Genomic DNA, 10,278 nt, shown 5'->3' with positions numbered 1-10,278 from the left:
CATTATGCATGAACGTGTCAGGTCCATGCTCAAGTTATAGCTGCTCTTCTATTTTTAAATTTCATATTCTTAAGAAAGAGAAAATGTCAAGTTGGCTCCATTGCATGAAATGTCAATCGCTCATGTGCCTTAGGAAGCTAGCTCGTCTGTCGACCATAGAGCTCAAATTTATAGACAATTAGACAAAGCAGAATAATAAAACCAAGAAGCTGAAATTTATAGACAAGCACAACCAGATCACTGCAAAATGTATTTAGCCGAAATTTACAAGCTGTTTTACACGATCTCAACCTAAATTTGGCGACCAATCTGGACAGCTGAGGTCCGAAATCTAAAGCACCAAGCCAACCAATCTCATTATCTATGAAAGAATTGTGTGACATCCCTGGACCAAATCCTCGCAACGAAACATTCCGTTCCAGCACCACCCCCCTCAGCGCTCAAGAGCGCACCGAAATCCAACAAAGAATCTTGAAATGAGTAGTTCTACCAATTGTGGGGAGGGGGGAGACGTCAATTACAGGAAGGGGGGCGGAGGCGCGCGCGTCAGAGGAAGCCGAGGAGGACGGCGGCGCCGAGCACGAAGAGCCAGACGATGTGGACGAGCAGGAGCGCCTGGCCGGAGACGGGTGCGGAGCCGGCGCCGACCTCGCAGTAGCCGCGGCGCGCCACGCGCGCGCCGGCGCAGGCGGCCTCGGGGCAGCCGCACCAGTAGGTGACCCCGTCGGCGCCGCAGACGGGGTCGGGGCGGAAGCACCGCACGGGGCAGAGCGCGACCTCTCCCCCGCCCCCGCCGTCGAGCGCGGGGGCGTCGAGGGGCGCCGCGCAGGGCTCGGCGGCGGGGTCGGAGGCCGCTAGGGTTGGGGAGAGGAGGAGCAGCGCGAGGGCCGCGGCGAAGAGGAGGAAGCGGGCGGGCGCGGGCGGGGCGGAGGGCGACATGGCGGCGTCCACCCGGCCGCGGGGGGGCGGGCCGGGGGCAAGGGGCGCGGCGGGGGCGGGCCGGTGGCGAGGAGCTTCGGGGCCGCCGAGGCGACGCGTCTGGGCGGGGTGGGTGGGTGGCTGGGTGCCTTGCCCGCTCGGTTGGACTTAGCTGGCTCGCGCTGGCCGTTGGCGACTACCTTTTCAATTTCCTTCCTTCGAGAGAGAGCAAAGGCAGACGCGTTACGCGTATGCAGACGTGGGGCTGGCCGCCTGCCGGGCGCCAGCCACTGCCTTGTCTTGTTCCGCTTTACTGCGTCCGAGAATAGAATTCCCACACGTTCCGGTCGTTTCCTAATGTTTTTGACCGCACGAATGCTTCGCCTCTAAGGACGACGAACAAATGCAAAAAGGATCTAATTAAATGTAGGGAATTAATAAACCGCATAAAGCACAACATTAAATTTGCACAGGAGTTTGTTTGGTTGTACCTAGAAAAAACACAGAACCTTCCTTTCGCAAAACACACACACACAGAACGTTCGAGAAAGAATAGAAAAGGCTTTCGTCCTGCTTACAAAGCAGATCACAGAGAAATTGAACAACATAAATCGCACCTAAACAATCACGCAAAAGGGCTAATAACGACACGACTACGCTGCCAGGCAGGAGCACTGCGGAGCCAGAAAACGACGCCACGCCATGACAATGTCAATGAGCACCTGAGCTCCATGGCAGTGCCCCAAGAGGGTAACGAGGTGAAGCGTAACCGTTGCCGAGTCTGAAGGGACAGACATGAGTTTCCCCTCAAAGCACTGGCGGGGGAAGGGGAACTACAATGATGCCTTCAAGAGGATAGCGACACCCGCAGGTGTCGCCGCCATCGACAACAAATCGCGGAGTTTTCGCTTGGGAACCCGCCAGTGCCACTCGAGGCACCAAAGCCACTGAGCCCACCCTTGAGGGAAGACCCACCGAAATCCAAGCCTCCAAATCCACATCTAAGCAATACCCTCCACCCAAAGGTACACCCCTCATCACCCCCCCCCCCCCCACACACACACGACCAAGGGACGCAACCGCCGCCGCCGCCACGAGACTCGCCGAAGAGTCACCCAGGAAGACCACCGTCCGAGATCGCCTCAAGACCCCCACACCACACAACGCCAACATCGACCGATCGATGCACATCGGGCGAAGGCCCAACCCGGACTCAGCCCATGCCCACAACCCTCACTGTCCAAGCCCAGGACACCCATAAGCCAATAACTCTAGCGGCGCCCCAAATATGGGCAGCCGTCGGTTCCCAGCCGGGCTCCCCGAGTCGAATGTTCGGACGGTGTTTGCCGGCTCACCTGGCTGCGAGCACACCTCCACCAAACGACACCACTCCTTCGGCCACACGGAGCCGCATCAATGGCGCACATAGGGGTAGGGGAGGGGGGATGGGAGGGAGGAGGGAGCACCAAGACAGGTAGCCTCCACCAGATCTGGAGCAGGAGGCACCAGAAAGGGCCAGAACAGCTCCGCAGGTGCAGGTCGTTGACGTCGAAGCTGAAGAGCTAGAAAAGGGTAGGAGAAGAGGGAAGATGGGACACGCCCAACCGCTGCCTACCACTCGGCGGCGACGACGAAGGATGGGAAGGTGAAGCGGGGGAGCAAGGGCCTGTGACAAAGGGTGGCTCCTGAGCCGCCTAGGAGGATGATGCTTGACACGGGAGGAGACGAGGCAGAAAATATTAGAAATTTCATACAAAATATGGGCAAATTATAGAAAAAACATTAGATGGTGCAATCCTACAATACCTAAAGACTCGCATAGAAAACAAAATCTCTAACAATTTCAATCCTTTAAGTTTCCTACTCCTTCAATTTCTGTATACAAGGCCACTTCATATTTCTATGTCTAATAACTTTGACCATTAATTGTACCAACAAAAAATGAGTGATATGCCACAAAAAGTATATCATTGAATCCACATTTTAAAAAAAACTTTTCGATGATATATTTTTGATGACATACAACCAGTGAAAAAGATAATGCGCTGTAGCATTCTGAGCAATTTCTCACTAAATGAATTAGTGTATAATGTCTCGCTAATAGCGTAGTCTAAGAGTCACCCTAATTTTTTGCACGCCATTTTTTTTATTGCATTCATATTTTGTTGACCAAAATTATAAGTCAAAGTTTGACACGAAAAACAAAAGTGGCCTTTATAAACGGATGGAGGGAGTAGAAAGAATCATTTCAATCAAAGAAGCCTAAATTATTACACTAAAAAAAATGTTGTGCATGTCTCACAGCATCCAGTGACCTGCAAATTTTTGTCACGTTGTAACTCAAATTTGGGCCATGTTCAGAGGCAAAAATTTGGGCCATGCTAAAAACGCATAATGTTTCGCAGTCTGATGAAGTTTCTTCTGTTCCGATGTCTGCCAAATGGCAGGCAGTGTCTGACAGTTGGAGACTGTACATGCTTTGGTAGCTGGGCTGTTCATTTGTAAAGCGCACAGGGCGTGCAGAGGAATACTACCTTTCTTGAACGAGGATTAACTCCTAAACCAAATCATATACGTACTTGTATATGCGCACGCGATGCGAGCGATACCTTTCTTCTCTGTGTGCCAAAACTGCTTTCGATGATTCTATGCTTCCAGTTCCCTGTGCCGGATTCGCAAGGGGGTGGCAGACATCCTGCCGACACATACGTGTTCTTCTCCTATACAACACATGTGCACTTTCACAAGCTCTTTTTTTTGTGTTGGGCAAGCCTGTTCATCCTTCACGAGCCCAAATATACATACAAGATGACTCCTTCCTTCTCCCCTCCAGCCAATGGCTTAACGCACATTCATCAGAACCTGAACAGCACAAGCGAAATAAGATACCCCTCCTCCACTGTCCAGCATCAAACTTTCCATGGGGCATCCCGCCTGTCGCCCTCGTAGCATCTACCACCCATCAGTACCTACGTGCTCATTTGGTCAGCGTCCATCCCCTCAGGCGCTGCCTGAGCTCAAGCCTTGGCCTGCTCCAATACATCATCTGGAACCTGTATATTGCCAAGTGAGCAGAGAGGTCAGTTCCATATCCATGTCACAAATCCTTAGACACCATTTTTCTGTTCATCTACATGCTTATTTAGTCATTCTGGGTTGGTGTATGTCACTACCTTCTGATGGTGACGGTTTGATCCAGCTCAACTCCGACTCAAAAGCTTTGTCCCTGGCCTCATCATGAACTCCATATATGCTGCATTGGACAAATTATGAGCTGCTGCATTCGACAGACTATGAGTGGGAAGTTTGTGCAGATTATAGCACTAGCCTTTTTCAGGTATGTTTACTCTTCCTCGGATATAGACAAATATAGGAAGGAACATGCTTCCATCGCTTTTGTTTTGCATTGTTCATATCACTGCCGCCTTTTTCTTTTGGAAAGGAGATTCTAAGCCAATAGGCTACTTCCATCATCTGTTTGGTTATTGAAAGATTATCTTTTCGCTACCATTGATATTCATAATTATACCAGTGAAATGTTGGTAGTACCAAAACTAGTATACTTTTGATAGCAGTAGTCTATTGTAATTTGCAATAGAAGAACAGAGAAAACCAACAAAGAGAGCACCCAGTGAACAATCGGAAGCAATAACCTTACGTTTTTGCAGCCTATCTTCCTTTCCCCACCGTAGGACCAAAGTACTTCTGTTCAAGATTCAATGTAACAAACATTATGAATTTCAAATCCACAAAATACTTGATTTCTTCAAGCTATTGACAAACAATGTCATCCATACATACCATCAACACATCTGAATGAGGTGCATCTATTGAAGTATTGATCGTGTGTTTGCAACTTATGCAAAGCCATAAGAAATTAGCATGTGGACAGTGGTGGTAACAAACACACGAGACTCCCAAGGTTTCAGGCATGTAGAGCAGTTGTCCATCCCTATCATTGTTCTTTGTTTAGGATAGGCCACTTTGTGGACTTCTGCTCTGTTTCGTTTTAGCTTTGCTCCGTAAAACTCGCGTCATTTCGACGCTTTCTTCTTCTAGTACACAATAGCAGTCAGGTTGAGTGTTTGAGAAAACAACAAAGCTCCGAGAATAACACCGCAACCGAAAAAAGGCCCAACACGACAGAAGTCTAGTCATACTCATGCCTCCAGCAATTATGCACCATTTAGGTAGACTGTCTTACCTTAGCCACCATTAGAGTGTACAAAGATGAACATGTCTTGCCACGCGATCTGCCAACTCTTTTACAGAAATGGGTTCCCTGTAGACCCTGGTGCATCGCTGTTTTAGAGTATTATAACCATATAAAGACATTGCCAGGGTGTGAAGGTGTGGGTGCTTGCTTTTCATAACTGGCAGCTTCTATTTTTTGCTGTGCTAACAATTTACCAACCATTTTCCACTAGACCAGCAAAAGTAAAGAAAATATACTTTGGTTCCTGGTTATAGATACATCCTATACGGGATTTTTCTAATAATTAAACAAAAAGTAAAAATAGTTCAAAAGTATTTTTGGAATAAACTTGACTCGCACTCCGCCTCCCGTCCACCTCCTCTTCAGATCCCGCCCACCTCCCTCCCGATCCCCTCCGCCTCCCATCCGCCTTCCTCCCGCCGCCGTCGGATCCCGGCTGGGCAAAGCCCATGCGCGCGCGGGGGGGGGGGGGGGGTGGGGTGTGATGGCGGCGGCGGGGTGTCCCTCTGTCGCGGCTTGGAGGCGTGGCTGTGACGGTGGATCTTGAGTGGGCGCCTCCGGACGACATGTGTGTAGCCATAGCGTCGGTCACGCGGCGATGAGACCTCCTCTATCTTTGGTTGTCTTCATCGTCGGTCCAAAGAGATCTGGTCAGTGGGTGTTGCCTCGCGGTGGCTTCCCGGCGACGGATCAAGTGGAGGAGGAGATGGTGGCCTAGTTGCTGAAGCGGGTGAGGATGGCACCATCGCCGGCGGCGCCCGCGGGTGTCGTTTTCCTCGTAGGAGGCGATGGTGGGGGCGTCCCTCGCTCCATTGCTTCTGGAGGAAACCTCATATCTGGAGGAGGCTCGGCGTCCGATGGGTGGCGATGGACGCGTGCAGGAGGACAACGTTGTCTGGCATCATGGTGGCGTCGATAGCAGAGAGGCCTGGCAAGGTCGATGCGTCAGTATGATCTGAGGATGGGTCGGTGGATGGAGGAGGTGACGGCCATTGCAGCGTGCGCATGTGGTGCCCACTGAAAGTGCGCCGGACCGGTGTGTAACCCAGTCCAGGTATATGGCTTGGATGGGGTCTCCGGCATTAGATGCTAGGTGTTGGTGCGATGTCTGTTTGGTATTAAGCTCGAACATTCGGCACACCTTCATCACGGGGATAGGAGTAGTGGCTGGTGTTGCCAAGATGGTGGCTTCAGGCTTACTTTTGTAAGAGCTTTGTGAATAATTAATAAAATGGCTGCATGCATCGTCCAGATGCAGAGGCTGGGGTACATCCTCCTTTAAAAAAAATAAACTTGACTTACGTTTGCACTAGTATATAAATTTTCACGAACAAAAAACCAACGTTGACTTCATAGAAAAAAAGACAAAAAATATTTTCTATTATATAGATCACTATTCACACTATTTTGACCAAAAAATTGTCTTTTTTGAAAAGAAGTCAAAGGGGGATTTTCTTTTTGTGGAATTTATCTCACAAGTACAATGTAAGGTCAAGTTTATTTCAGTTTTTTTTTGTCTCTTTGTTGAATTACTAATTTGTTTTCCCGTATAGGGTGTAGATAAACCCATAGACCAAAAGTTCCACTCCCAAAAGTAGTCCATATGTAAGACACAGAGTTTCCCTATCAATAGAAAGTGAGGTTTCCCACGGTACTGAGTACACTCTCCAGTTAGAATTCCGAACCGTCTGTGAGATGATAAAAAGTGTCGATCAGTGACAGAAGAGAGCCAGTTGAGCAGAGATAGTTGAGGAAATAATCATCCCATACGAAACTGTTCCGTGATAGTGCATGCTGCGTCACCACACTGTGCAATGAAATTATCTCCCTCACTGCCAAAGGCCTAATCAGCGGGCTGCAGGCACCACACTAATTATGCTTAGAAAGATCCCACGTATCAGTCGACAGGCCGGGAGCAAACATGTGGCACCAGGAATTGTTAATTTGAATTTCCTAGACTTGACTGGCCACTCACAAGGTCGCCTTTGTTTTCTGCCGGGACGGCTTAGCTCAAGACCCAGCCAGACCTCATTAGCAAGTATACGTACTATTAGTACTTAACAGCTCGAACTAATCAGGCACAGCAGAGCAGTGTGACCAATGCTGCTGCGTCTGCGTGCGCGTGCTCTAGTCAAGAAGACGGTCCAATTCACACTTGAGCCCCATAAACCATGGAGCATTTGTTGCTGTTGTTGTCTCAGGGCGTCACCGTGTTGAACCCATCCAGTAAACAAGCTTACTGGTGCTAATCAGTACTCCAGTCTAGCATTATACATTGACACAGGAGCACTCTTTCTAAATTAGCTGAGAGGTACTCCTGTTGACTCGAGAAATGCAGGTCTTTTCCCCTGCTTCCTAGCCTAAACAACCCAAAGAAAATCAGGTTTAGATGCTGCTACGTACTCCAGCTCAGTGTTGTAGCTCGGCGTGGCAGCATAAGTAGCTGAGCTTAGCTGCAGGGGTTCAGACACCAGCGCAGAACAGAGAGGCGACCATCGTATTCATACTCTCTGACCACACTCCGATCTCTGTTGGGTTCCTGACAGAGCTCACTGCCGGCATGGGGGCGGATGGGAAGAAGCCGTACGTGATCGCCGTGATCATACAGGTGATCTACACCGGCATGTTCGTCGTCTCCAAGGCGGCCTTCAACCAGGGGTTCAGCACCTACGTCTTCATCTTCTACCGCCAGGCCGCCGCGTCTCTCCTCTTGCTACCACTCGCCATTGCCCTCGAGAGGTAACTCTCTAGCTGGTTCTGCTCGGGCTACCTAGCACTAGCAAGAGGATCGTATAAGAATCAGGCGCTGATTTTGCAGGAAAAACGCGTGGGCAATGTCGTTCCGGTTGCTCCTGAAGCTGTTCATGTTTGCCTTGATCGGGTAACTAATTAAGCGACGCATGCTTCTCGATCTCATCACAAGCTGTTTATGTGCAACAAAGTGGAGATGGAGATGGATTACTGATCGATGTTAATATGGCTTTGTTTCCAGGACTACATTTAGCTTGAATCTGTACAACGTGAGCCTCAAGTTGACATCTGCAACCGTGGGATCTGCGACCAGCAACTCCATGCCGGTGGTCACCTTCTTCATAGCGCTTCTGCTGAGGTACTAATCCAGCGAGTAAATCGACCCAGCTCCCTACCACTGTACGATCATACTACGTACGTTGTGACATACTGACATGTACACTTGGCTGGCCTTAGGATGGAGGTGGTGAAGCTGAGGAGCCCCTCGGGCATGGCCAAGGTGGCCGGCGTGGGGCTCTGCCTCGCCGGGGTGCTCGTCATCGCCTTCTACGTGGGGCCGTCCCTGAACCCGGTGAACCACCACCGCGCCCTGGCTGCCGCGACCGGAGACGCCGGCGCGACGAGGGGGACGTGGATCATGGGCACCTTCCTCATGGTGCTCGCCAACGTGACGTGGTCCCTGTGGATCGTCCTGCAGGCCGCGCTGCTCAAGGAGTACCCCAACAAGCTGCTCGTGACGGCGACGCAGTGCGTCTTCAGCGCCGGCCAGTGCTTCGTCGTCGCGGCGGTCGCTGAGAGGGACTTCTCCAGGTGGCAGCTCCGCTTCGACGTCACCTTGCTCGCCGTCCTCTACACCGTAAGGCTTCTTAATTCTCTGTCTTGTCAATGGTGATGGATCGGTGCATGGAGTGGACTGGAGGCTGATGTGTGGATTGATTCAGGGGTTCGTGGTGACGGGGGTGTCCTACTACCTGCAAGCATGGTGCGCGGACATGAAAGGGCCGGTCTTCCTCGCCGTGTGGACCCCGCTCTGCTTCGTCCTCACCATTTTCTGCTCCTCCTTCTTCCTCGGAGAGATCGTTCACCTCGGCAGGTACGATCAGCAGCTAGCTTTCAAGCTTCAATTGCACTGCTGATCTACACACGGCTGCTGAACTTCAAGTTCATTTGCTCTTCTTTTTCATTGATTTTTGCAGTATCTTGGGTGGAGTCCTTCTCGTTGGAGGTCTGTACAGCGTGCTGTGGGGCAAAAGCAAGGAGAACCGGATTGCGCCATGTGGCGAGACGAATATGATCCATGGCGTGGAGGGCGAGAATTCTGCAGATGATGAGGAGAAGAACGAGAGGAGCAACCAAGTTAACGGGGAGAGGGAGCACGATAAGGAAGTAACGATGTCGCCGGCTGAACAAGTCTGATTTGATCGAGTGAAGGAGGCTCCATCTATCTCATTCATGCGATGCATCCATTATTCGAGCAACTATGAATTATATTCAACTCAATACACAAAGAAGAGAAACGGCGAACGGACCTGATTGGGTTTATGATCAGTACTCTTTGGCTAATTCTTAGTTGCTTAATTTTTTACAAATCCCGGTCACCTCAAATTGCATATATCACTAAGCCTTACACTGTAATCTTTGAAGGTGTGCAACTTGTAGCATGTATGTTATATATGCAGTAACTTGGACATGGCAATGGTTGGATGTTGCTCCAAAGGATTACAAATATGGTTGCGATTTATAAAAGTCCGATGGAAATCAATAGACCGTGATACAGGATTTTGCCTGTTCTTATGTATTGCAGGGTCGCCTCATTATTCAAGTTTTTTTATTTTCTTTTTCCATTGGTTTTCACGTTTTTTCCCTGTTTTTCCTTTCTGTTTTTTGAGAAGGTTTTCTTCATTTTTGTTTGGTTTTCTTTTTTCTTCTCCATTTTTTGTTTGCTTTTCATTTTTCATCTCCATTTTTTATGTTTGTTTTTATTTTCACTCTACAATTTCGTATATATCAAAAACATTTTTTTTCAATAAGTGATCAACATTTTATATATACATGTTCAACATTGTCCGAACGCTTATTCAACATTTTTCAAATACTTATTCAACATTTTTTCAAATACTTGTTCAATATTTTTCAAGTACTTGTTCAATATTTTTTCAAATACTTATTCAACATTTTTAATACTTATTCTACATTTTGAAATACTTGTTCAACATTTTTCAAATACTCGTCAACATTATTATTACTTATTCTATATTTTTAAATACTCATTCAACATTTTTTAATACTTGTTCAACAGTTTTCAAATACTTGTTCAACATTTTTCAAAGACTCATTCAATATTTTTAATACTTATTTAATATTTATCAGCTGCTTGTTAAACATTTTTTCAA

The 10,278-nt window shown here is 48.6% G+C and overlaps 2 protein-coding genes across 3 annotated transcripts; one reads left to right on the top strand and one right to left on the bottom strand.

Moving 5' to 3' along the window:
• Positions 1-237: 237 nt before the first annotated feature.
• On the bottom strand, positions 238-1,084 carry LOC123079506 (uncharacterized). Its single transcript, XM_044502279.1, has one exon. The coding sequence runs from the start codon at positions 937-939 to the stop codon at positions 547-549; it is 393 nt and encodes a 130-aa protein (XP_044358214.1). The 5' UTR covers positions 940-1,084; the 3' UTR covers positions 238-546.
• Positions 1,085-4,042: 2,958 nt separating this feature from the next.
• Positions 4,043-9,663, top strand: LOC123074891 (WAT1-related protein At5g64700-like). Of its 2 annotated transcripts, XM_044497624.1 has the most exons (7): positions 4,043-4,255; positions 7,681-7,873; positions 7,953-8,015; positions 8,127-8,243; positions 8,342-8,741; positions 8,827-8,978; positions 9,082-9,647. In XM_044497624.1, exons 2-7 carry the CDS (start codon positions 7,695-7,697, stop codon positions 9,299-9,301), a joined length of 1,131 nt encoding a protein of 376 aa, XP_044353559.1. In that variant the 5' UTR covers positions 4,043-4,255; positions 7,681-7,694; the 3' UTR covers positions 9,302-9,647. The 2 variants fall into 2 exon arrangements, with proteins under 2 accessions (XP_044353559.1, XP_044353560.1); XM_044497625.1 differs by lacking the exon at positions 4,043-4,255 and having other exon boundaries at positions 7,503-7,873; positions 9,082-9,663.
• Positions 9,664-10,278: the final 615 nt, after the last annotated feature.

Source organism: Triticum aestivum, chromosome 3D (assembly GCF_018294505.1).
Source record: "Triticum aestivum cultivar Chinese Spring chromosome 3D, IWGSC CS RefSeq v2.1, whole genome shotgun sequence".
In the NCBI taxonomy this organism is placed as follows: Eukaryota; Viridiplantae; Streptophyta; class Magnoliopsida; order Poales; family Poaceae; genus Triticum; species Triticum aestivum.
This window is presented reverse-complemented; position numbering and strand designations above follow the sequence as displayed.